The sequence below is a fragment of the Cyprinodon tularosa genome, unplaced genomic scaffold, assembly GCF_016077235.1.
Source record: "Cyprinodon tularosa strain WSP-4 unplaced genomic scaffold, ASM1607723v1 ctg519, whole genome shotgun sequence".
Lineage (NCBI taxonomy): Eukaryota > Metazoa > Chordata > Actinopteri > Cyprinodontiformes > Cyprinodontidae > Cyprinodon > Cyprinodon tularosa.
Genome location: NW_024039251.1, coordinates 78,809 through 104,421, shown reverse-complemented (window position 1 = coordinate 104,421; position 25,613 = coordinate 78,809). Strand labels below are relative to the sequence as shown.

At 39.1% G+C, this 25,613-nt stretch overlaps 2 protein-coding genes across 2 annotated transcripts; one reads left to right on the top strand and one right to left on the bottom strand.

Annotated features, from left to right (window-relative positions):
• Positions 1 to 330: 330 nt before the first annotated feature.
• Positions 331 to 6,620, bottom strand: LOC119795634 (mitochondrial folate transporter/carrier-like). The gene is made up of 7 exons (XM_038303711.1): positions 6,170 to 6,620; positions 5,917 to 6,067; positions 5,732 to 5,817; positions 4,214 to 4,368; positions 2,346 to 2,459; positions 1,108 to 1,253; positions 331 to 1,036 (listed from the first exon to the last, which is right to left on the bottom strand). The coding sequence occupies exons 1-7, from the start codon at positions 6,360 to 6,362 to the stop codon at positions 913 to 915; spliced, it is 969 nt and encodes a 322-aa protein (XP_038159639.1). The 5' UTR covers positions 6,363 to 6,620; the 3' UTR covers positions 331 to 912.
• Positions 6,621 to 8,405: 1,785 nt separating this feature from the next.
• dcaf13 (ddb1 and cul4 associated factor 13) lies at positions 8,406 to 25,305 on the top strand. The gene is made up of 11 exons (XM_038303728.1): positions 8,406 to 8,604; positions 11,360 to 11,559; positions 13,890 to 13,997; positions 14,082 to 14,171; positions 14,249 to 14,404; positions 14,497 to 14,574; positions 14,674 to 14,756; positions 16,472 to 16,636; positions 16,751 to 16,886; positions 24,334 to 24,497; positions 24,974 to 25,305. Exons 1-11 carry the CDS (start codon positions 8,535 to 8,537, stop codon positions 25,059 to 25,061), a joined length of 1,338 nt encoding a protein of 445 aa, XP_038159656.1. The 5' UTR covers positions 8,406 to 8,534; the 3' UTR covers positions 25,062 to 25,305.
• The last annotated feature ends 308 nt before the right edge of the window (positions 25,306 to 25,613 follow it).

Sequence of the window (25,613 nt, the reverse complement as noted above, 5' to 3'; positions counted from 1 at the left end):
TTTAAAAGTCTCCATTGAACGTGTAGAACTTCAGCACTGTACCACAATCTGGCGACTTGAGCAAAAATGAGAGCCACCTTCTTCTGATTGGCTAATACTGTTAGTTTCAGCGCACTCCTTTACCACCATTGGCTAAAAAAGGATTTCTATTAGAAAGGGATTTCTAATCTTTTTTTTTTATTTATTTACTGTCAATTTATTTTCAAGAGATTGTTTTTACCCACGAGCAATCGCTACGAGCTGGAAATCTGGCCTGGGGCCGGAATACTTTAATCCCTGTGGAAATTTGACCTGAGAAGTTTTGAGGAAACAAGGAGTAATAGACAAGAATTAGAATGGGTCAAAATAACACATTTTAATGTGTTCACAAAACGTCATGGAACTAAACTTTTGCAGTTTGTCTTATCAGAACAAATGATGACTTTATAGAGAAGCGTTTTAACTTAAAAAAAGGCATAAAACTGGAGACCTGAGACGACCTTGATGCTGATCATCAAGCTTTAAATGTCTGTTGTTTTTCATCTTTCATTGTAAACAACTTACTCTGTGGTAAAACTCCTAACCCCCCCCCCATTAGGTTCTGGTAACCTCTGCTTTAAGAAAAACAGTCACATTTTCAGAGCAGCAGCAGCATCACTTCCATAGAGGCCACCTGAAACAAAACCTCCATTTGATCTAACTGTGCGTTTTACTCAGAGACTTGTTCATAACGCGTCACTGAGTGAAAACCTGAAATGAAACTGAAATAAAAACTAATCCAGCCGTTAGTCGCTCTGCTTCTTCTTTTTTCCTCACTTCTCCACGTGCTGAAGAGGGCGCCTCAGACCGAACACAGTCCCCTCTTTGTCTTCACGTGGCTCCAGCAGGGGCCTGAGGCACGTGTGGCTGTCCACCCTGGCCTCCGAGTCTCATTCATTTAGTCCCGAGAAGGTAGCGGGAAACGTTTTCATAAACCACGAAAGTGATGCAGCAGGCTGGGGTGACGCGGATTAGATTGGGGATGATGCCTTTGTAGAAGCCCATAACTCCTTCATTTCTGCAGAGATAAAAATAAACATTAAAACGATCCCAGAGAGGTGCGTGGCGGTTTGCAGACCAGCGTCGTACCTCCACGTCCGTCTGACCACATCGCCAACGCCGCTGTATCTGTTGTGCTGGTCTTGCAGACGAGCTCTCACCACCTGATAGGGGTACGTTGTGGCTACAGCGAATATTTTGGATAGAGCTGCCATTGTGATGTACTCCAGAGGATTCTGGGAATAAAAGCAAGAGAGACAAAGAGGTAGTAGATATGTGGAGTCAATTTAGTTCCATTATTAAATTCTATTTAGTTTATTTCTATAGCGCCAATTAACAACACATGTCATCTCAAGGCACATTACAGTTCAACCAGATCATCCAGTCAAATTGATTCAAAGTTTTCTATCTAAGGAAAACCAGTTGATTGCATTGACTCATTGACTCGAATGCAATCCCTCACACTAAGCATGCTTGTAGAGACAGTGGATTATTGCTGAAAGCAAAGCTTATGTAAATGAACTTTTGAAAAAATTAATTTAAAAAACATGATTAATAAGTGGGGAAAAAAAAGAAAATTTAAACTTAGAAAGGAAACTGAACATTTTCTAAACAAAATAAGGCTTTGATACCAACTTTTCTGGTTTCTTGGATTAAATTTTTTCAAGTTTCTTTTTTTCAGATATACATTTTTTTCTAAATTTTTCATATTTTATAAAAATAAATTTTATATTTTCAACATTTTAATTATTTTTTGTTTCCATTTTTTTAGATCCAACTTTTATGAACTGCATTCTTTTAAAATTGTGTTTTTTTCTGATCAAGTTCTCTTCGAATCACACTCAATAAAAATGTTGTTGCCAACGCCCAGCGGCCCCATAGCAACGCACCTTCCTCCCTCACTCCAGAGGAAAGCCAGAAAGGAGGTGACTGATCTGTGAAACATATTTGAAAAGAATGCTATTCGATAAACATATCTGAAAAATAATAATTAGACTTTTGTTTTTTTAAACCATCCACTGTATATATCTGAATAGTGCAGCTCCTGTTGTTTATAAAAGCTGATGGCACAAGTGAATTTCTCCATTGTGAGATCAATAAAAATCTATTCTAAAATTATGAAATATAAAACCTTTAAAAAATTTTTAAGATAAAATTGAGAAAAAATACTGTTACTCTCAAAATCTTTTTTTAAAACCAAGAAATATTTCAAATAACTCTTCTTTTTGTCCAAATTTCCATCAGCAAACGGTCCCACTCCACTCCATAGAGTTATTGACTCATTCAAAAGAGTTTTTATTTTTCCACATTAAAAGGTCTCAACTCACCAACTTTGCATCAGAGGAAGCTCTCCTATATTTGTTGTAGTCTCTCTTCAGCTCTTCGTAGGCCATGAACTGCAGAGCACCATGAGACGTACCAAACAGACCAGGAACGTAACCCTGTTCAGCAGATTATGGGATGTCAGTTTATCTGGGATTCACCAACTGCTTTGAGTGTCTTTAATAACATTTCACCACAAAAACTTATAATAACTTATTTGTAGCAAAGAAGCTAAATTACTATTTAAATGACTCCCATTAGTAAAAAAAAAAGGAGCAATGACACCCCCTGGTGGTGATTGCTATTCACTGCAGAGAAAGTAATTCAAGTGATTTTGTGCAAAAAAAACTAGGGCTGCAACTAACGATTATTTTAAAAATCGATGAATCGGACGATTATTTTTTCGATTAATCGATGAATCAGACAAAAAAATGTTTTTATATTAACCTCTTTATTCCAAAATAAACATTTTAGACAGAACAAACAAGCACACAAGTACAGGTTGCTCATTAACTGTACTGGTGCAATATGAAAAATAAATGTTTGTGTTAAAACTACGCAAACTTACATGAGAAATGTAGCTGTACATCCACAAAATATAGAATACTTTGTTTCATAAAGCGCAAAAAAAAGACATTTTTGTTTTTAAAAGCCCCTAAGGGGCTCAAACAATAGGTCCCCCCATTTCAACAAATGAGTTTTTTTTAGACTAGAAGAGTTCTGCCTTTTAAGACAGGAAAGTATAGCAGTTAAAGTTGCTGCTTGAGAAAATACTGAACCATAGAGATAAAAATAGCCCTGTGATTCAAATTATAAATTGTATTTGGAATAAAAATGAGAGAACTAGGGGTGCTAAAAAACACATCCTCCAAAGACAGATATTTACATGGAAATGTGGCAGATAATTAATTGACATATTACTGATCTTGCTGGATTTTATTCTGCTTTACTTTCATAAATTGCAGGATCTTCTTTACTTTATCTTTGCCAGAAGATTTAAACTTTAAAAGCCTTGCCCTCATAATTTGCAAGTTAATTTATTTATAAAGTAAATGTAAACGCTGCTTAAGCTAATTCAAATGAAATTAAAAGTAAAATAAGTAGCCAACCTTATTACTGTCTGTAACCTACTAACAAGGTAAGGAAAGCATCAGATGAGCTACCTGAGAAACTAACGTAACGTTTCCCCACTTTAAAACCAAACAAACATGGTGGTTCCGTGCCATGTTCATTTCTTTTGAAAAAAGTTGCATGTTATCACTTTTTTCGCTTTACAAAGCGCAGGCTATTTTAATTATTGTGATCAATTTGCGCCGTCAATCCCGGTGCATGCGCGCTTCATTTGCAGTCTGGACGCTGAGGCTCTGACTGCAGCGCTGAGAGGGACTCCTGAGGGAAAACGCGGTTGGGGTGGGGGAGGCGCCCCACGGCAGAGTAGGAATGATACATGCTTTCACTAAGAGTCTCCAAAAGCCGCCAGTGACACCGAAAAAAGTCGCCAGATTTGTCGCTAGTCGCCTTTTTGAAAAATAGTCGCTGGAGGGGTCTGAAAAGTCGCTGAGTTGGCAACACTGCACCTGCGGCGCTGACTCGCTCTGCCGTATTTTTTTTTCTTCCTCTTTCAGTCAAGAGGCAGTGATGACGGCGCGGCGGATGACGCAATAATCGCGCGACACAACTAATCGATGATGAAATTCGTTGCCAACGCTTTTAAAAGTCGATTTTTATCGAATCGTTGTTGCAGCCCTAAAAAAAACCCAACAAAAACAAACAAGAAAAAAAAAACAGATTTTTCAACAACAACAAAAACAAAATGTACGCCGACTGAATGTGTCACACATTCCTGAAATGCAACATTACACTGATGTCTGACCCTGTAAAGTCCTGGAATCCCCTCATGGCGGTAGATCTTCACCAGGGCGTCTACCATCCCTCTATACTGCTTGCTAGTCGGGTCGGCGCTGTACTGCAGGACCAGTCGGGTCTTAGTAACCCAGATTGGGTTGGTTATGGTGAGCGTTAAGATGCCTGAGGAGAGAAAACACAAAAAAGAGAGTCTTATTTTTAAAAAAAGAGGCAGTAAAGGTTACTACAAGGTTTCTGCAGGTTTCTCTACAGCTGGTGGATTTAATATATGAAGCATGGAAAAAGCAAAACTTAAACTAGAAGGAAGAGAAGCAGGTAGGAAGGAAAAGGAGCCAATTTTGGTGCTTTTCTTTTCTGTTCTTTTTCTATTGTCCCCTTTTTACCAAAGTTTGGTGCCTCAGGATTTCATTATCCAGGTTATTTTTTTTGCAAAAATATTTCCTTGCTTGTACTAATCAGCTTAGAAGAGCTTGCAAAAAAAAGAAAAAAAAAACAATTATTACCTGCTATAAACCTGCCATGATCTCAGAGAATCATAGCTTAGTCATTGTAACATTTTGTCACTCTTTGCTACAGAACATTACATTTCATGTAATTCAATAGTGAAAAAGACCTTATAAGAATAATTATCAATACTATGCCAAACAAGCAAATAAATGGATATTCCTACTAGTCGTGATGGGTCCAGCAGCACCAATGTCATGTGTACTGATCCAGGAGTCGTTTCTAACTGACTGACTCACTAAACTGTCTTTAAAAACGTATCTATCAACATGATGCATCTGCTGAAAAATTGTTTGATCTTTTGTGGTTTATCTTTAAAATGATCAAGAATTTTGGAGCAGCCTAAAAAGAATAGGAACGTTTCAGCTGTCGCTTTTTCAGTTTTCTCGTTGTGTCATACTTTTCCTCTCAGTTATCACTCAACTTATCTGAATAAAAGTTCCTTTCAAATTGACTCTCTAGTCTATTTACTGTTTTTAAAATCCTAGTCCACAAGCATCCTCATTCCCATTTTTCCCTAGATTTTCACATTATACGTTTACATTATTTATTGGCTGCATCAAAAAATATCAAATATATTTTCACTTTAAACATAGATATGAAATAATACCATATAACCTACAATACCTTAAATTATATCATTGTACCAGGTCATTTCTATATTTGATATGAGGGATCAAGTGATTCACTGAGCAGCGGGTCTGTAGGATAAACATATTTCAATAGAAAATGCATGTAATAAAATACCCCTGAGCTGAAGTAGAGTCTTTGCTTTCTGTTGCAGATCAGATAAAGTCCTCTGTGGAGCTTGTTGTTTATAAATAACCGGTGAAGACCTTTGTTTTTAAAGCCCCCATGTTTTATTCTAAACACAAATAACAAATGCGTAACCTCCGGGGAACAATGGATGAGCAGAAGCCATCCGCCCCATATTAGCTGCATCCAGTTCTGAGCAGTTTCACCTAGCTGCTGTTGGCCTTGTGCTGATTATGGAAGTGTGCTTGCAGAAGTCAGAACTGACCAGCTTCAGCCGCTGATACCAGATGCTCTGCTGGGCTTAGCTCCTCCTGACGCCCTTCCTTCGTGTAGCCTTTGATTGCATTGTAGCTGCGGGAGGAAGACAGGGAATAAAAGGAAGCCAAATGTCAACAGATCGATGTGAATGTCACTGTTCTGGTGAAAACATCATCATGCTGGTTGACATACAAGAAGAAGTAGAGACCCCAGGATGCACCAGCGCCCCAAATGTTAGGGGTCACCCCTTGGTAGAGACCCCTCAATCCCTCCTGATGCCACACACTCCTCATACAGTGCATTATACCACTGTATTTGGGTCTCAGCTCCAGTCCATCACTAACTGTGGAAGAAAATACATTCAAATTACCTCATTATTTTTTAAAAAATATAATAAAACATCTAAGGGAAGCTGGATTATTTCTTGACAACAGGTTTTGGATACCTGCAAACCTGATCTTCACCAGGTCCAGTGGGTGAAGGACCATGGTGGACACCACTCCGCCGCTCAGTCCTGCCACCAGGTTTTCTATTTTAACATGACTGAAGACCTGCTGGACATGTCCACCTATAGAGACATGTTTGCTGGGCAGTCCTGCTGTCTCTGTAACGTTACCGTGATTCGGTGCGGAGCTCATGTCCTCAGAAAGGCAACAATCTCTTAGCTAGCTTCCCCGCAGCTAGCTGGGCTAAAAAAACAACCGAATAAGCGTAAAACTGAAGCAACCGGCGGACTTTTAAATACGGAAAAAAGGCGAGATAAAAACCCTCATAACTACTACAGGTCAGCGACTGAACCGCGTTTCAAGCATGAGGTAAAGCTACACAGCTGCGCCATGGTTAAATGTCAAAAAGCGCTCCTCCACAGCGACCTTGTTAAGATCCTGTTAGATAAGCTAGCTTGTGCCGAGTTCTACTTCCGGTATGGACTTTCAAAATAATTCAGGTCCTGCTGGTATAAAATAAAATGTCATTTACCTTAATATTCTTTACATAAAATTATACACAGTCAAAAATTAATTTTCACAATTAAATATATGTTTTTTTATATTTGAAAATATATTAGCCCCTTGCCTCTATCATCAAGGCACCTACAACAACATTAAACATGTCCCATGCTAAACCCTGTAATAATAATAATAATAATAATAATACAAATAATAATAATAACAATAATAATAATAACAATAATAATAATAACAACAATAATAATAATAATAATAATAATAATAATAATAATAATAATAATAATAATAATAATAATAATAATAATAATTTCTCTGGCTAAACCTTGTAATACTGTTGATACTTAATACACATTGTTAAGCAGGGGTGGATCCCTTTTGATAATGCCATCATGTAGAATGTGCTACTTTTACATTTTTAAAAGTTATTATATTAACCAAAATTAACAAAAATACATCCATCCATTTTCCATCACGCTTATCCCAAGCGGGTTTGCGAGGGCTGCTGGTGCCTGTCTCCAGCTGTCGGGCGAGCACCCCTAAGGAGAATTTACAGAAGCCAATTAACCTAACTGTCATGTTTTTGGACGGTGGGAGGAAGCCGGAGTACCCGGAGAGAACCTACGTTTGCAAAAGGAGAACATGCAAACTCCATGCATAAAGACCCGTGCCGGGAAACAGGAACCTTCTTGCTGTAAGGCAGCAGTGCTACCTACTGTTCTACTAAGCAGCCGACAAAAATACAACAATCAATTATTTACTACAATATATCACAATAAAGAGGACTAATACAGAATTATTAACACTTTTATGAATTGTATCTGCAATCATTAAGAGGTTTTCTATTTAATTAACGATAAAAAATCAACAGCTCAAGCCATTGTAATGTATATATTATGTAAATTAATTTAAACATTAGCAAGAGCCTCATGGAAATCTGCTCCATCTTCAGTGATTTATTTGGAAAATATAGATATAGGTTGATTGTGATCAGTATAGGTTTACCCTCAACTGATTGATTGGCTTTATTGATCTCACCGTGGAGAAATGTACTCATACTGGTACAGGACTGGTTTCAGTGGCATCCCTTTGGTGCATCCCTGTTTGGCCATCCCTGAGAAATTTCCTGCAATCAACACCAATTGTTTTTCCGCCTTACGCATCATGACACAAAAGTCTCATTCTAGTAATTTAATCAAACTTGGCAGCTCTGCTCATTTAAATATTTGGCATCTCGAAATCAGCAATGCAGATTTAAATAAAGTAAAAATAAAATAAAATCTTTCAGGTGGTCCGGGTAAATAGGCTGGCATCCCTGACCCTGTGTCTTCATTTCCTCTCATCTTTTGTAGTGGCAATCTTCCTTCAGTTTCCAAAAATACCACTAAGAGCTGCACACACAGTAATTTCTTATATATATATATATATATATATATATATATATATATATATATATATATATATATATATATATATATATATATATATATATATATATATATATATATATATATATATATATATATATATATATATATATATATATATAATCATTAATGTTCTGTTTTGTTCATATGTTCTATGTTTGCAATAAAAAATAAATAAAAAATGAAGGAATTTCCGGGTTTTCCTCTATCTAAAGTGTCTAACTTGCCTTTTCTTTTTTTTTTTTTTTTTTGCGGTGACGTAACTAGGAGGACCAGACATCCCACAATGCAGCGCGCCGACCTGCCTGCTTCTTCACCATCAACACATGGCAGCTAGGTTGTATCTTCCTTGCTAACACCCAGTTTCTATAAAAAATAACCGTCTTTTTGCTTTTATTGCTCTTGGTTCGGCCATCAAATGAAAGTTAAAGTCCTCTCCAGGAACCCGGATGATTATGTCCGGGAAACTAAACACGATATTCAACGAGGTAAGTGTGTAAATCTGTGCTAATGGAGGCTAAGTTTAGCATAAACATCCAACCAAGAGACTGTGAGCATTTTATCTAAATATAATTGAACAGTTATTATATTTGGCTTACGTTGGGCTTTTATAAAATAAAGTATTTATCATGTAAAGATTATCCGTTAAATTTTTTGAATTGAGAGGCAAACAATATACGATTTTCTTTATTCTGCTTCTTAAAATTGTGTTGTCTTAAACGTTTTTTTTTTTTGTTCTGTTTTGTAATTAATGAAAAAAAAATCCTGTATTTAACAGTAACTGTCGATATAAGTATATGATAGAACTCCAGCTTAGGTTCAGTGCTTTATTTATTTTTTTTTATCACAGAATTACTTCAGCATCTTCCCTCAGCAAACAATTCTTGGTTTGTTTTCCTTGCAGCTTATGTCAGAAACCCCTTTCTTACCTGACAAACCGACACAAAGTCGGGATTTAATGTGAAATTGGAAGGAAAAAAAAAAGATTTAATTAAAGGTAATTCACACATAAAAATTATTTTAATTTGATTTAATTAATTTATCAGTTCCCTTTACTTTGATACCCCCAAATAAATCAATCCCATTAAAATATGAGCATGATACAACTGAGAATCTATCCAATCAAAGCCATTCGCTTAAAAGGTCAGGTTTGGGATTCTGGAGGAAGAATTTATTAAAAACATGCATGGGAAAAAAAAATATTTTTTAGAAAGTTTGACACAAATATAGTTTGAAATTTGACACTGACCATTTAGGAGATGCAGTAAATATTTTGAAAGAACTTTGATCAGGTATTGATTAGTGTTGCACCGATGCCATTTTTTGGCCCCAATACCTGGTTGTGCAGTATCGGCTGATACCGATACAATCTGTTTGTATCATGTGTGTATATATGAAGAACTGCATACTACTTGGATGTAAAATAATTGCCATCATTGCTTTGTCAAGCTGCTGCCTACCTTAGTGAAGCAGGAAAAAGACTAATAAAAGTGAATCCAGTAGAACTTTTTATTGCCTACCTGGAGTGGGTGACAATAGTTGAATAAACTTTTGGCTCTCAAAATGGTATCGGTGCCCTATTTGTTGGTACTCGCCAATACCGATACCACCATTATAGTGCTGGATTGATACCAATACTTGTATCGATATCGGTGCAACACTTTTATATATATCATAAATATTTGAGTCAAAAGTACACACATTTGTTACTTAAGTTGAAATATCAACTTGACCTCTTTACTCAAGTAAATGTGAAAAAGAATGTTCTCCAAAAACTACTTAAAGTATAAAGTAACCTTTATAAATAACAGCCAGATGCAACTAAATGAATAGAAAGCTCAATTTTTCGACTATTTCGAAAAATTCTTTGAGATAGGGCCAAGGATGATGGTCTTGTTGGTCTCCGTCTCCCGATACGCTCTCGCCTGTGTCCGATCTTTCAGACATTTCAACATATTTTTCTGAATCCCACGTTGTAGCATGGCATAGACAATTCACGTTTACAGTTTGAAGAACACCTGCTTGCTTCTGATGATTTCCTTTAGTCAACCAAATAGTGTTGCGTTATATGACTCATCCAATTACATTAGTTTTCACTAGATGTGTATGGCATCAATGATCTGCATTGGATGGGGCACATGACGTGAAATAAATATTTATAAACATTGCGATCTAGCAGTGGGCACTCTGGACTCTGGATAAAAGTTTCTACCAGGGTTGACATTCTGTTTCCAACAAGACCCTGATCCAAAACTGGGGGTGGAAATTACACCCATCATGGCGATTCAATTCAGTATCAATTTCCAACCCAACGATTTGATTATTTTCGATACCCAAGAATACACCACGATACGATTTGATTTTTTTAACCTTACAGGCTGAACAATGTTTCAAATTTGAAATGAATCCATACAAGCTGTAATATTGTTATGCATTTTATTTGAGAAACAACAGCATTTAACAGAAGAAGCAAAGTTGTACTCTACCTAGGCCTATAAAAACCTCATTCACTGAAAAACAATAATTGTGAAAGGCCTTGCATCAAAAAATACTGCAAGCGGAAAGAGGGTAGTGGCTAAAGGAAGCGAGGTAGAAGGGCAAAATAGGTTTAGTGCCACTGCAGCATGGGAGTCAGATTTACATCCGGGAGCAAATGGATAAAAATGGAGGGGGAAAAAAACGTGAATGGATACTCTTGATGCATCGGATCGTCGGCTGTTGGATCGTTACAAAACGATTATTATTTACACCCCTACCCAAAACTTTAAGTCAGTGTGTGTTTTAGGTCCCAGCCTGTTTATGTGTTACAAAGAAAGTCCTCAAATAAGTGAGATTCTATTGCATCGCTTTAAATAGCTGTTTACATCCAGAGTGATCTGCAAGAAAAAGAAGCCAAAATGGATTGTTTGTATCTGCAAAGGATGTAAAGATATTTATAAAGGAACAATTAAAGCTGCAACTGCAGTAAAAAGTTTTCCTGTAAAGCATCAAATTGGTGATTCCTCACACTAGTGTGCAGCATATGGTTTAGATTTATTGAAAAAAAAATGTATTGTCTTATATTTCAAAGTTTCTTGCTATTTTTCTGTTGGTGTGGCTCATTAAATGATAAAAAAAAGAAAAAAAACAACCTTTAAAGATTGTATATCCTTTCTATTTTTTTTTTGAAAAAAATCCAAACTAGAAGTTCAAAGGATCTGAATACGTGTTGCCTGCCTCTCATCCTTTGACTCCCTTTGCTAGTCCCCAGAAACTATGACCCCTCCCTTCATCCGTTTGAGGTGACCAGAGAATACACCAGGGCTCTGAATGCCACCAAGTTGGAGCGCGTGTTTGCCAAGCCTTTCCTGGCCTCCCTGGACGGTCACAGAGATGGAGTCAACTGTCTGGCCAAGCACACCAAGAGTCTTTCAACCCTGCTCTCTGGCTCCTGTGATGGAGAGGTAACCTGTCGGTTTGAGCTTTTATTGCAGGCAAAGAACTTATTTTGTAAATGGAAATTTGAGAAAAATTTATCAAGCGGTGATGCTGACTCTGTCTCCTTGAACCCCAGTCGGCCTCAGCAGATGGCCGCTCACACTGAGCCTGGTTCTGCTGGAGGTTTTTTCCTGTTAAAAGGGAGCTTTTCCTCTCCACTGTCGCTACAAGCATGCTTAGTGTGAGGGATTGTATTTGAGTCAATGAGTCAATGCAATCAACTGGTTTTCCTTAGATAGAAAACTTTGAATCAATTTGACTGTATGATCTGGTTGAACTGTAAAAAAAAAAAAAAAAAAAATCTGAGAACATAGCAAAGTTACTTTTACTTTGTCTATGAAAATGTTTTTTCTTAAACTTTTATTACTGGATTGCATTTATTTTTTTTATTTTATTTCAAGCATGTTCTTTGCTCTCACCAATAATGAACAAAATTCCCTCCCAGATTAAGTGCTGTAGTCTTTTTACCGTATTTTCACGACCATAAGGCGCACCGTACTAAAAGGCGCAGTCTCATTTATGTGTGCCATTTCTGTATTTAACACACACATAAGGCGCACCGGACTATAGGGCGCGTTTTTTATATACAGGTACATGTCCTCTACTACCTTTAAATACCTCTACTGCGTATTTAAAAATACAGCGGGAGCAAAACTGAGTATGACTGTGCTTTATTCATGTATTTTTACAAAGTATTTATCAAACCTGCGAGCTGGCCATGAGACAGACACATCGCAGATGACAGAGCGCTGTGATCACTCCTAAATTAACTTAAAATCCTGAAACCTGCCGACGGAATATGTTCGCTTTTATTGCCTGTATCCTGGTGCCTGCAGTTTAAATTATTTAGATGAAAAACACCTGCCAGCCGCCGCGGTGAGGCTGCTGTTGAAGGGATTTCTGCTGTCGGTGCACCGCTGGTATGTGGGGGTCTGAGCGCCTCCGACAGAAATAGATAATCTGGATGAACTGACTGCAATTAAGAAGTTTTCAGGTGGCCTTTCTCACTTAAAAACATATTAAAACTACTTTATTCCCACTGATCACAGCAAATATAGCTGCAAGATTTAGATTATTTAGATGAAAAAAACACCTGCCAGCCACCGCGGTGAAGAGGAGGAGACCCGCCCAGAGGCTGCTGTTGAATTAAGTTTTCAGGTAGAAAAATAGAGCGGGAGCAAAACTGAGTATGTTTGTGCTTTATTCATGTATTTATTACAAAGTATTAATCAAACCCATCAAAGTCATCATCCTCTGTTTATGAATTAAACAGCTGCACTAAATCAGACATGACAGTTTCCCCTTCTTCGCTGTCAGAGTCACTTTCCGTGCCGGGCGGCTCCTCAGAAATAATGCCGGCTTTTGCGAAAGCTTGAACAACAGTGCCAGCAGACACGTTAGTCCAAGCATCAACAATCCATCCGCAAACGGAGGCGTAACTTGCCCGGCGCTGCCTTCCACTTCTCCTGAAACTGTGGTCTCCGTCTGTCATCCATCGCTCCCACGCCGCTCGCAGCCTTACTTTGAACGGCCGCTTCATACCGATGTCGAGCGGTTGAAGTTCCTTTGTCAGACCCCCGGGATAACGGCGAGCACAGCGTTCATTTGATTCACCTTTTTTTTTCACATCGGCTGTGAGATGGGCACGCAGCGATGGTGATGCGTGGAAAAAAGCGCCTGGTCTCCTCACATACACCTGCCTCAGCCACGCTTTCATCATCTCCTCATCCATCCAGCCTTTTTCATTTGCGTTAATATCATGTGTCATCAGAGCGCTGTGTCTGTCTCGCTGTCAGCTCCCAGATCAGCTTCTCTGATTGGTTGATGCGGCGCGTCCAGCAGCAAAACTTCAATTTTTCCATCTCGAGCAGCAGCAGCGCGTGCTGCTCAAAACGCGCTGCAGGACCTTTTGCTGCACCTATACTCGCGTCAACCATTGACTTTGCATGTAAACTCGCTGCTTCTGCTGCACCTGCTGGGTCCGGTTCACACCCATGTCGAGCGGTTGAACAGCGAGCACAGGGTTAATTTGTTTCCCCATGTTTTTCACATCAGCTGTGAGATGGGCACGCATGGAGTTACATATTAACAGCGATGGTGATGAGTGGAAAAAAAAAACACCTGGTCTCAGCCACTCTTTCATCATCTCCTCAATGAGGTGGTCTCAAAAGTCGCAGTTACAACACACATAGGGCGCACCGCACCAAAGGGCGCACCGCACATTTTGAGGGGAAAAAATGACGTTTAAGTGCGCCTTATAGTCGTGAAAATACGGTAAGTGTTTTCCTTTCCACAGGTGAAGGTGTGGAATCTCACCAAACATGAATGTGTTCGTACTCTCCAAGCGCACGAGGGCTTCGTCCGGGGAATGGTTGTCAGATACTGCGGCACTTCCTTCTTTACGGTAAACAGTCCTGCTTCATCACCTCACTTTCACTCAACACAGAAATCTACCAGCAGCATAACGACGTATGTTTGATCATCACAGATTGGTGATGATAAAACAATAAAACAATGGAAAATGGAAGCACCGGGATACGGAGAAGCGGAGGAGCCTCTTAACACTATCCTTGGCAAGGTAACCAATCTTTTAATTTTATTCATTATTACTGATTTATTACTTTGACTTCTTCTAAAGAGAAGAATCCCTGTCAGACTGTGTTCACAGGACTGGACCATCACCTAAAGAAGGGTGTATTTGCAACGTGTGGCCAGCAGGTGGACATCTGGGATGAGCAGAGGAGCACCCCCATCCGCTCCTTCACCTGGGGGGTAGACAGCTTCAGCTCTCTCCGTTTTAACCCCGTGGAGGTAAGACGGCGCCTGCTATATCCACTCCTTTCAGAGCAGTTTCCCACAAAGCCTGCTGGTTTAATCCCAAGTGAACCGTTTTCTAATCCCAGACTGAACTCCTCGGAAGCTGTGCCTCTGACAGAAGCATCGTTTTATACGACATGAGGGAATCAACACCTCTTAAAAAGGTAGATCCCTCCAGTGCACTAAATCTTTATTTCCCTTACTTGTGTCTTTTATGACAGTCATATTGTTGAAGGGTTAAAATCAAACGTTTATCCTTTCAGGTGATCATGACCATGAGGCCTAACACACTATGCTGGAACCCGATGGAAGCCTATATTTTTACATGTGCAAATGAAGACTATAAGTGAGTCTAAGGGAGAACTGCATTCAATCTGTCTTCTGCATTTCCATTACAAATATGTGCCAAACCTTGTTGTTTATTCTATAAATGGTTGTTTGATGGTCAGTGATAAAGAAGCTAGTTGCTAATTATTTTATTGTATGAAGAAGTTTTATGGAACAAATATTATTAATCTTAAAAGTTTATTCAAATCGTTTTGAAACATTGTTCACCTCGGATTTCAGTTTTGTCTTGTTCGCCTTGAAAGATGTGGTTGAGGCCGGTTTGAGGCCCTGTAGTTTTATTCCAAATCCAACACGATTTTCCCTACAAATGCAGCTCATGAATAAACAGAATGTGAATTAAAATCGAAATCAACAGAAGTAATGGCAGCAAAGCTGCATGCTGCCATCTCAGGTGACATATTTGCATATTTGGTGTTCATCCAAGCAGCTGCAATCTTAATAGTAATATTAATGATCACTAGTTTAATTAATGAATTGTCCTGATATAAAATGTCCGACTTTGTTTAACATTTTTAAATAAAATAACTGATGTTCCCGCTGTATGCTGAGCAGAGCTGGGCTGTTTGAACCCAGGTTGCTTTGAGTCATTGAGCCGCTCCCACTGTCACTAAAAGCCAATTGTTTAAGAGTTCAAATGTTTTATTTATTTTATTTTTTTTTGGCCAGTGGGTACGGTATTTTATTTTTTAGAAAAAAATCGAGATCTGAATCTAACAGAAAGCCTTTTAACCGTGCACTGACACTACAAAGGTACTAAAATTTAGTAAAAACTTCTTAAAGTAAGTGTATTTAGCCTTAGAGTAGGTAAATGCGATGATCTGCCAAGGAATGAGTGCTTTACCCCGGAAATAAGACAATTGAATATTCTTGTACTCGTCTTTCCCTTTATGGGGGGGCAGCAGTCTTAGACTTTTAGACTTCCTTCTCGCAGAGACCTCCTCCAACTCTGCTGGGGGAAGTCTGAGGCCCTCCCAGGCCGGCTGAGAGACATAGTCCCTCCACGGTGTCCCCTGAACTCCTCCTGGTGGGACGTACTAAGAGGATGACCTGAGTACCAGGGAGAGTCGGAAAAAGATGTCCGTACAACATCAGCTGACTCCTTCCGATGTGGAGGAGTGGCTCTACTCCGAGCCTCTCATAAATGATAATTAGTGAATTATTTATATATTTAATTAGATAATACACTGGGGAAAAAATGAAATCTAGATAAGTAATTTTTTTCTTAAAATAAGTGCATTTGTCCTTGAATTGGGGAGATAAGACATTTTCACAATAGAACAAGAGAATTTAGATGTAAAATAAGAAAACACAAATGCATTGTCTTATTTCAAGTGCATATTATCTAATGATCTTATTTTAAGAGTAAAAATACTCATTCAATTGGCAAACTATACAACTGAGAAACTTTTTGCAGTGTGTCGGGGTCGGCTGAGTGTTGAAGTGTTATTTAAAAGAGATACAGACGGTTTTATGTGTGAGGGTATTTTAACTTTGTTCATATTTTAGTTGAATTGTATTTGATATGAAGCAGCTTAAATGTTGTCAATAATTTATTTATAAAAACTGCTGTTAAGGCAGTCTGGCTAACTAGTTGAAAGGATTCAAATTTCTTGCTGTTTCTTTTTTTTATTGTTAGATTATTTTGGTAGCTTATACATCTGTCTTCCTATTGAAGCGTCATTCCTAAAGCTCCGCTTATTTTGTATTTCCCAGCCTTTACACATATGACATGAGGTACCTGGAGAAGCCCTTCAAAGTGCACATGGACCACGTCTCCGCCGTGCTGGACGTGGACTACGCTCCAACCGGACAGGAGTTTGTTTCTGCTAGCTTCGACAAGACCATTCGCATCTTCCCTAAAGACGCAGGACACAGCAGGTCAGTGATGAACAGTTTATCCTCAACAGATTGAATCGGAACCGATCTGTTCTGCTTTAAAACGTGTCTTGTTTGAAGCTTTAGAGGATTTATTGGTGTGTTATGAATTTACAGAGAAGTATACCACACCAAACGCATGCAGCACGTCATCTGCGTCAAGTGGTCGGCAGACAACCGGTACATCCTGAGCGGGTCGGATGAAATGAATATCCGACTGTGGAAGGCTAACGCAGCTGAGAAACTGGGAATGGTGAGTGCCTTTTTATTTTTTTATTTTCTCTCCATTTCCTGTTGGCAGGCTGTGAGGGTCATTACTAATGGTGGTGTCTACATGCTGATCAGCAGCTGCGTCCTCCCCACCCAGATGTCAGATATCTTGTATCTCCCTCCGGTTTATGACTTGATTTGGTTTTATGAATTGGCTGCATTCTTCTGCCCCGCCTTGGCTCGCCGCCCACCTCTGTGCTGTAACAGGGGACGGCTCTGCCTGGATCTACTGCGCCGCTGTTGCCAAACGCTCTGATGGATGCTGACTTAGGCTATAATCACTCTCTATAAGTGCAATATTCCAGTTGGCACGATGGCTCCTGTTGAAAAGAACTCAGGACAACAATTCAGAAACATTTAGTAGCTTTTCTTTTCCTGCTTACATTAACATAAACTATTACTTTACTGTGATATTTTATTCTAAGCGGTAACATGGGCCTTGTTGGGCTTTTCTATTGCTTCAAATACCAGCTTACAGCTGAATTATGAAGATGATGTGTGGGCCATCTCCAGCAGCATCTTTCACTCCTAATCAGATTATTCTCTTAATGCAGCGCAGTAGTGGAAATGGGCTGCTTTTGGCTCTTGTTTTACCTTCCCTGTGCAAAGGAAGAGTTATTCACAGGCCTTGCACTTAAATAGATCAGACAAGTGCTGCTCCTATCAGCACTTTGAAATCGGCCAATCACTTAAACAGAGGCCACTCTGAACATAATGAAACATTAACAGGGAAGTTATACAGAGAGGATGGGGTCTTTAATTATCAAGAGATGCGGAGATGCTGAATCAAAGCTTTGCTGGTGCCTGAAGGGATCATTCTGGACCGACAGACTGTTCTGACTGAGGCTACAGCTTTAAGGCCAAATATGTATCTTTAATTTGTCTGTTTATTTCAAGTAATGTGAAAACCCTTTATTATATTTTTTGTTAAAGGCTAAAAGCTGCTAAATGTAGACAGGTCCATCAGGTTTTAAATGATGCAGGAAGTCTCCATGCCGCACAGGACGGTGACTCCTGTACAGTAAAGGAGTCACAGTCCAAAGAAACAATCCCGTTTTTTTTTTTTTTGTTTTTTTGGTCTAACTTCAGGGTTTAGGCTTCATGTAATAAATCAGGGGGTCCTGCCACAGCAAAATAAGTCTCCACACATTCAGAATGAAAAAAAAAAATGCTACAACAATGTCCACTTATTCTAAGCATAATCCAACTTTAAGCAACTTTTAATGTGAAATATATTGAGATTTACTTTCTACTGCGAGAACAACGCTGCAGGTTTTTGTCCGTATTGCTGTGAAGCTGGTTCATGTATGAAGCTAACTAGTGGCGATGCAGCGGTGCTCTTTGTAATGAAGGAAAACTAAAGACCAGTGTGGTTAATTTTGCAAATTTTCTGCTACAGTAGCAGCCATTCAAAATGGCCCCTCCCAGTCAAACAGCAGCTAGATGGTAGCCCAATGTTATTCTTATAAATTTTTTTAAGGTCTACATTTGTGACCTTTTTTTCTATAATCTTTTTGCTGTTGTAAACACCAGAATCTCCCCATTGTGGGACAATAAAGGCATTTTCTTTTCCATTTTATTCTGTATCTTGACCCATATCGTATAGCAGGGGTCACCAACATGGTGCCCACGGGCACCAAGGGGCCCTCAAGGACCACAAGGGGTGCCCTTAGAGTCTTCTGAAAATAGAACAACTCAACAGTGAGCTATGTTTGAAATTTCACTGTATTCTGTTGCTCTTCTTTTTTTAATTGGGTTATAGAACATTTCATCATTTAATCATATATGGCATTTAATCATTTATAGAGATTTCAAAATGATAGTGTCTAAAAGAAAATTATAAATTTAAAGAAACAATAAAGATATGTTTATGATGTATAAAGTTTAGGTGAACGTTGACCCTTGCCATTCATAGGTCAGTATTGGTAGCCCTTCCTGTGACTCAGTGCCCCTGAATTAGCCCTCAGCTGTAAAAAGGTTGGTGACCGCTGTCGTATAGCAACAACAATGCCAATACTCCCCCTAATATTTAGGGACTCTTAAGACCAATCTATTTGCTTTCTTGAAAAAGAATTGTCAGACAGATCTACTTCAAAACAAACTTCTTATCGCAGGCCTGGATGAAGAGATGCTAAGGTGGAAGTAAAGAACAATGATAGTTCATGCAAACCAATTTTGTACGATCCTAATTATCCCTTTTAGAAAAATCTACAACTAAAAGAAAATATTTGGGCAGAAACTGCACATCTGGTGGATGCTAATGGAGATTTTTTTAATATGTCATATTAAATTAAGCGTTCATTTCCGCGAGTTTTGCTCCTACGAGTTTGATAACAGTAATATTGTGCATGCTTGAGCTCCAAGGAAGTTGGAGCAAAGCAAGATGGGAGGAACCATAGAGGGGCGGTCACGGAGGATGTGGGATTTTGGGGTTACTGTCCCAGGGCAGCAGTGAAAGCTTGCGTTAGTCTCTCCCTGCTTTTCTAAGCCCCGTTTTCCATTCAGAGCAAAGAGAGCAGAGAGGAAACCGGCTCTGTTTTCAAAGAGCTGATGACCTACTGCCAATGCTGAGCAAGCTCTGCTCTGGAGGTAACAGTTCTGTTGAAAAGAGGAACAAACAGCACCTGGAACCTCTTTTTTGCCGTTTCTCAATTCACAAGAACGCTCGAACGGACTTGTGTCCTCGCCAAATATGTTTTTGAGAAGAACACAGGAAAGCGTGGACTTGGAGAACGGGAGCACGCAGCATTAATATGGGTCAGTTGGAACTGAAGTGTACTTGTGACGTCACCACACACTCAGCTCATCTGGAGCTGCATTTCTCCTCTTGTTATGAATAGTTGTTAGATAATAAATTATTTTTTAATTTATTGGGGGAATAATAATGAACACAGTCAGATAAACACAAATCAAATAAACATTTTGCCAGATAAAATAAAAAAAACTCTCCATCAGAGCCAGCGGTCCTTCACACACAGCTATGCAGAGAGAGGGCTGCTGGGCTGGGATTAGACCTGGCTGCCGTTGGCCTCAGAGGTCTGCTGGTTGCCGCGATCTTATAAACTTCGGAAACTTCGCATTAAATCTGTAAATGGGCCATATAGTGATGCTTAAAAGTATTATATTCTCGCCTCAAATTATCTTGAAACTTTTATTGAACAGCAACAGAAAAGAGAACCTTTAACTTAATACTCTGAGCTCTGTGAGCGCTTCATTGGAAGCTGCTGCTGCCGCAGTGCATGCTGGGACAGCTGTCAATCTCAAGAATTGACAAGTCTGCTCTGATGCATGCTGGGTAAAGAGGCACGGGAGAGAACAACATCCGGGGACTTTGTCTGTTCTCGGTCTTCTGTTCTTGTGAATTGGAACAGTACTAGTGCTGAGGCTGATGACGTTTCACGAGTACACGAGCACATGAGAATGCACAAGTACAGGTGCTGGTCATAAAATTAGAATATCATGAAAAAGTAGATTGATTTCAGTAATTCCATTTAAAAAGTGAAACTTGTATATTATATTCATACATTACATACAAACTCATATATTTCAGATGTTTATTTTGTTTAATTTTGATGATTACAAATGACAACAAATGAAAATCTCAAATTCATCATATCAGAAAATTAGAATATTACTGAAGACCAATAAAAACAAAGGATTTATAGAAATGTTGGCCAACTGAAAAGTATGAACATGAAAAGTATGAGCATGTACAGCACTCAGTATTTAGTTGGGCCTCCTTTGGCCTGTATTACTGCAGCAATGCGGCGTGGCATGGAGTCGATCAGTCTGTGGCACTGCTCAGGTGTTATGATAGCCCAGGTTGCTCTAATAGTGGCTTTTAGCTCTTCTGAATTGTTGGGTCTGGTGTATTGCATCTTCTTCTTCACAATACCCCATCGATTTTCTATGGGGTTAAGGTCAGGAGAGTTTGCTGGCCAATTAAGAACAGGGATACCATGGTCCTTCAACCAGGTACTGGTAGCTTTGGCACTGTGTGCAGGTGCCAAGTCCTGTTGGAAAATGAAATCTGCATCTCCAAAAAGTTGGTCAGCTGCAGGAAGCATGAAGTGCTCTAAAACTTCCTGGTATGTGGCTGCGTTGACCCTGGACCTCAGAAAACACAATGGACCAACACCAGCAGATGACATGGCACCCCAAACCATCACTGACTGTGGAAACTTTACACTGGACTTCAAGCAACGTGGATGAAGTGCCTCTCTTCTTTTCCTCCAGACTCTGGGACCTTGATTTCCAAAGGAAATGCAAAATTTACTTTCATCAGAGAACATGACTTTGGACCACTCACCAGCAGTCCAGTCCTGTTTCTCTTTAGACGCTTCTGACGCTGTCTGTGGTTCAAGAGTGGCTTGACACAAGGAATGCGACAGCAGAAACCCATGTCTTTCATACGTCTGTGTGTGGTGGTTCTTGAAGCACTCACTCCAGCTGCAGTCCACTCTTTGTGAATCTCCCCCACATTTTTGAATGGGTTTTGTTTCACAATCCTCTCCAGGGTGCGGTTATCTCTCTTGCTTGTACACTTTTTTCGACCACATCTTTTCCTTCCCTTCGCCTCTCTATTAATGTGCTTGGACACTGAGCTCTGTGAACAGCCAGCCTCTTTAGCGATGACCTTTTGTGTCTTGCCCTCCTTGTGCAAGGTGTCGATGGTCGTCTTTTGGACAACTGTCAAGTCAGCAGTCTTCCCCATGATTGTGTAGCCTATAGAACTAGACTGAAAGACCATTTAAAGGCTTTTGCAGGTGGTTTGAGTTAATTAGCTGATTAGAGTGTGGCACCAGGGGCCATCAATTTTGAACCTTTTCACAATATTCTAATTTTCTGATATGATGAATTTGAGATTTTCATTTGTTGTCATTTGTAATCATCAAAATTAAACAAAATAAACATCTGAAATATATGAGTTTGTATGTAATGTATGAATATAATATACAAGTTTCACTTTTTAAATGGAATTACTGAAATCAATCTACTTTTTCATGATATTCTAATTTTATGACCAGCACCTGTACACGTTGAGAAATGGGCTTGGACTTCCTGAAATCAAAACTTTGCGAAAGATTTTGGCTCCATCCGTTAATGATAAAACAGACTCTGTGAAATTTGAAAATTAGATTTAACGGCCCAAACCATGAGCCATGACTGAACTGTTCTGTGGTTGTGGGTAACTTTTCTCCTGCGCAGGCAGCTAAAGAGTTGCTCTGATCCTAATTGGTCTTAGATCAGCTTCTGGTTTGGATCATTGGGGCCTTGATCATCATTTTCTGCTAATCAAATTTTTCAGACCTCTGATAGTGTTTAGGAGTCTCATAATCTTTGTGTTCAGGGGGATTAGTTTAGTACAACAGGATCAGCATCTATCAACTCTTTCCCCACAAATTGAATCTGAGACAAATCATTGCTTTTAATTAGAATAAAAGCCTCTGAGGAGAAACGTTGGGCCAGATGGTGGCTTTTATGAGCCAAGCAGAGGTAGGGATGTTGTTGAGCTGGTGGTTTTGCTTTTTTTTAATCAGGCATTGGTTTGTTTTTAAATGCACATGTTTTGAGCTAAAATTATTAGTATCAGTATTTATGATAACAAAAAAATACCTGCTGAGTTGAACTCTGGCTGTAACTTTTGTATGTTTAATTGATTTTTATTTAGCATAAAGTACCAATTTCCAACTGCTTTCTAACTGCAGATTTAGTATGGAGTTAAAGTTGTTCCATTATTTTTGCAAGCAAAAAAGTATAATTTATTTTACTTTAATAGTATTACATATTATTTAATATAAGATAGTCGTAGGGAAATCATATTTAAATGTCAAATCCATCCATCTATTTTCTGACACGCTTTATCGCAAACGGGGTCGCGAGGGGTGATGGTGCCTATCTCCAGCTGTCTACAGGCGAGAGGCAGCGTACACCCTGGACAGGTCGCCAGTCTATCGCAGGGCAACACAGAGACAAACAGGACAAACAACCATTCATGCACACACTCACTAAGGAGCTGGTGAAGATTCTCAGTCATCCAGGTGATACTCATTCTGAAAAAGTTTAAAAAACAATCCACTGGATGTTTCTAAGGTTTGAAGATTTTAAGACATGATTGGAAACAAAGTCCAGTGGATTTTTTTTTTTTAAGGTTTTTCAGTATGACTCACTAAGGAGAATTTAGAGAAACCAATTAACCTAACATTCATGCTTTTAGACAGTGGGGAGAAGCCGGAGTACCCGGAGAAAACCCACATATGCACAGGGAAAACATGCAAACTCCATGCAGAAAGACCCCGGGCTGGGAATCGAACCTGTGCTACCCACTGCACCACTAAGCAGCCTAAATGTGAAACAATTCTTGCTTAAACATGTATATAAATGCAATCTTTATCAGACGATATTGTCCCAAAATTTAGAAAATTTCTATTTCTTCATTATCTTATGTAGGCCAGTTAGTTATATGTCAGCCTGAACACCTAAATTCAGCCAATCATATATCAACGGTCATCTGTCCGTCAAATTTATGGTAATGTTGATGGGATAAGGGTAATCGCATGAATGGGAGGACCGTTGTTTTTAAGGAGATCCATCAGACCAGTGAAAGACATATTAACCTAACAGAGTGGCCCATGATCAACTCAAGTTATTTTGCCTCCAAATGTTCGTGTGTGAGAAAGTTCTTTATTTAGTGGTGGGATAGTTCCAAGGGAGTGTGTGTATTGGGAGTTGCTGTATAAATGTATGTACTGAGCTTTGCCCCAGTCGGAGCTCTATCTCTTTGTCTGACGACGTTAAATAAATTTGAACATTCTTTCGCAAGAGTCAGTTTCCCCTAAACTTCACATCTGCAAATTGTTTTTGCTATTAATCCATTAATATTCAGACAGCTAAAGCTCCCTTAATTAGATATTTTACAGATTAAACCAGATGAAGAGTTCCTGATTAAGCATTTTGACGGACAAAAAGTTATTTTTTTTATTTTTTTTTATCTTAAATGATACATTTTAAATATGTTTTTAAACTGTTTTGGTATAATTACTACTCTAAGTGGGTTACTCTGTCGGCTAAAGGCATGTTTTAGAGTCTATACTCCAGTTATCGATTACTGAATTAGTTGATGATTATTTCAGTAATCGATTAATCCTATAAATCGTTTCAGCCCTAATATATCGACAAATATTTATTGGTATTGAAGCTATGATACCCTCTTTCTGCTGGTTTCCTGGTGATGACCGTCCAAGTATCTGCAAGATTCAAGTCAGGAAATCAGCCACATGTCAGTGTCACTTCTTGATCAAATTAAAGTTTTAATTTAATCTCACCGGATTTTTAAAAAAGGCGCTGAGAATTTCAGTAATTTCTAAGGAAACAATTGTACTTAAAAGGCCGCTGATGCAGATTGTTGTTCTCTCTCTGGTTTGATGCAGCTGGCCCCCAGAGAGAAGGCAGCCATTAACTACAGCCAGAAGCTAAAGGAGAAGTTCCAGCACCACCCGCAGATCAAGCGCATCGCCCGCCACAGACATCTACCCAAGAACATCTACCACCAGAGGAACGAGCTGAGGATCATGAAGGAGGCTCGCCGTCGAAAGTGCGTATCCGGTTCCTCTCACTCTGTAACAGCGTGGCAGAAATCATGGGAATCCCCTCTGCGTTCCTTTAAGGGAGGCGGGTGTTTGGGCTCGTTCCAGGGAAAGGTGTGACCTACGCAGTTTCACCGGCTTAATGGAAAATTTCACAGATGGGACGGAGCACTATGACGTAGCCACAACAGGCATTACATACTCATTTACAGCTCGGATGGTGGATTGATTTTCCCGCTTCTGCCCTGCCCTCCAGTGTATCATCAGCCGCAGCGATGCCAGTGATTTTTCAAATCTTCGCTTTATGCATTAGTTTCAGAAAGGGTGTGATATAACTGTTAGCTCTAGAGTCATACAGTCAATCTGTTCCTCCGTCCTCCTCTTTGTTTGCTCTGCTTTCCCCCTCCCTCCTCTCTCTGTCCCGTCCTGATTGTTCTCACCTACACTTTGAGTTATTCATGATTTCTCTGTTGTTGTTTTTCAGGGAGATGAACGTCCGGAAGCACAGCAAACCAGGAAGCGTCCCTCTGGTGTCTGAGAAGGAGAAGCATGTTGTCACTGTGGTGAAATAGGGCCTTCTGTTTAGCGACGATCATTCATGCCTACGGAAAGACTCTGAATCTTCTCCTGCAAGGATTCACGCCCGGCTGTCATTTGAATATGAAGCTGTACTGTAAATATATGAACCAGTTAGACTTTGACCTTTTTAAGGGCTTCCTGTTTCATGAAGTCCGGAGTTTAAATCTTGAAAATTAAGACTTCAGTGGAGTTTTGTATCTAATGGAAATAAAAACAAATAAAGTTTGTTTAAATGGATCTGTTCCAAATGTATGTTTAATGATTTAAGAGTGCAATGATTTCTGACTATTTACTGATGTTTAAAAAGCCTGACATGCTTTGCACTTACTGTAAGATCGTCAGACACATGAAATATTTCACTTTTATCCTTAAAACTACATTAAACAATAAAAGCTTTTTAAATAACTGTTTTATAAATACAAAGTATAAAACATTTAACGGGATAAGTGTAAGATTTTTACCCTGGTAGATAAGATCGCCATGCCGATCAGTCAGTGCACCCTCAGTAACGTGTTTATCACTCCTATTAATGCCCCTCCTATTAA

What these genes read in the sequence shown, in the direction of transcription:
- LOC119795634 (XM_038303711.1), bottom strand. Translation starts at nt 6,362, where the DNA reads ATGAGCTCCGCACCGAATCACGGTAACGTTACAGAGACAGCAGGACTG. An exon ending in GGTGAAGATCAGGTTTGCAG is followed by an intron (nt 6,068 to 6,169) that starts GTATCCAAAACC and finishes TTTCTTCCACAG; the next exon opens with TTAGTGATGGACTGGAGCTG. An exon ending in CTTCCTCTGATGCAAAGTTG is followed by an intron (nt 1,254 to 2,345) that starts GTGAGTTGAGAC and finishes TTTTATTCCCAG; the next exon opens with AATCCTCTGGAGTACATCAC.
- dcaf13 (XM_038303728.1), top strand. Translation starts at nt 8,535, where the DNA reads ATGAAAGTTAAAGTCCTCTCCAGGAACCCGGATGATTATGTCCGGGAA. An exon ending in TAAACACGATATTCAACGAG is followed by an intron (nt 8,605 to 11,359) that starts GTAAGTGTGTAA and finishes TCCCTTTGCTAG; the next exon opens with TCCCCAGAAACTATGACCCC. An exon ending in TTAACACTATCCTTGGCAAG is followed by an intron (nt 14,172 to 14,248) that starts GTAACCAATCTT and finishes AATCCCTGTCAG; the next exon opens with ACTGTGTTCACAGGACTGGA.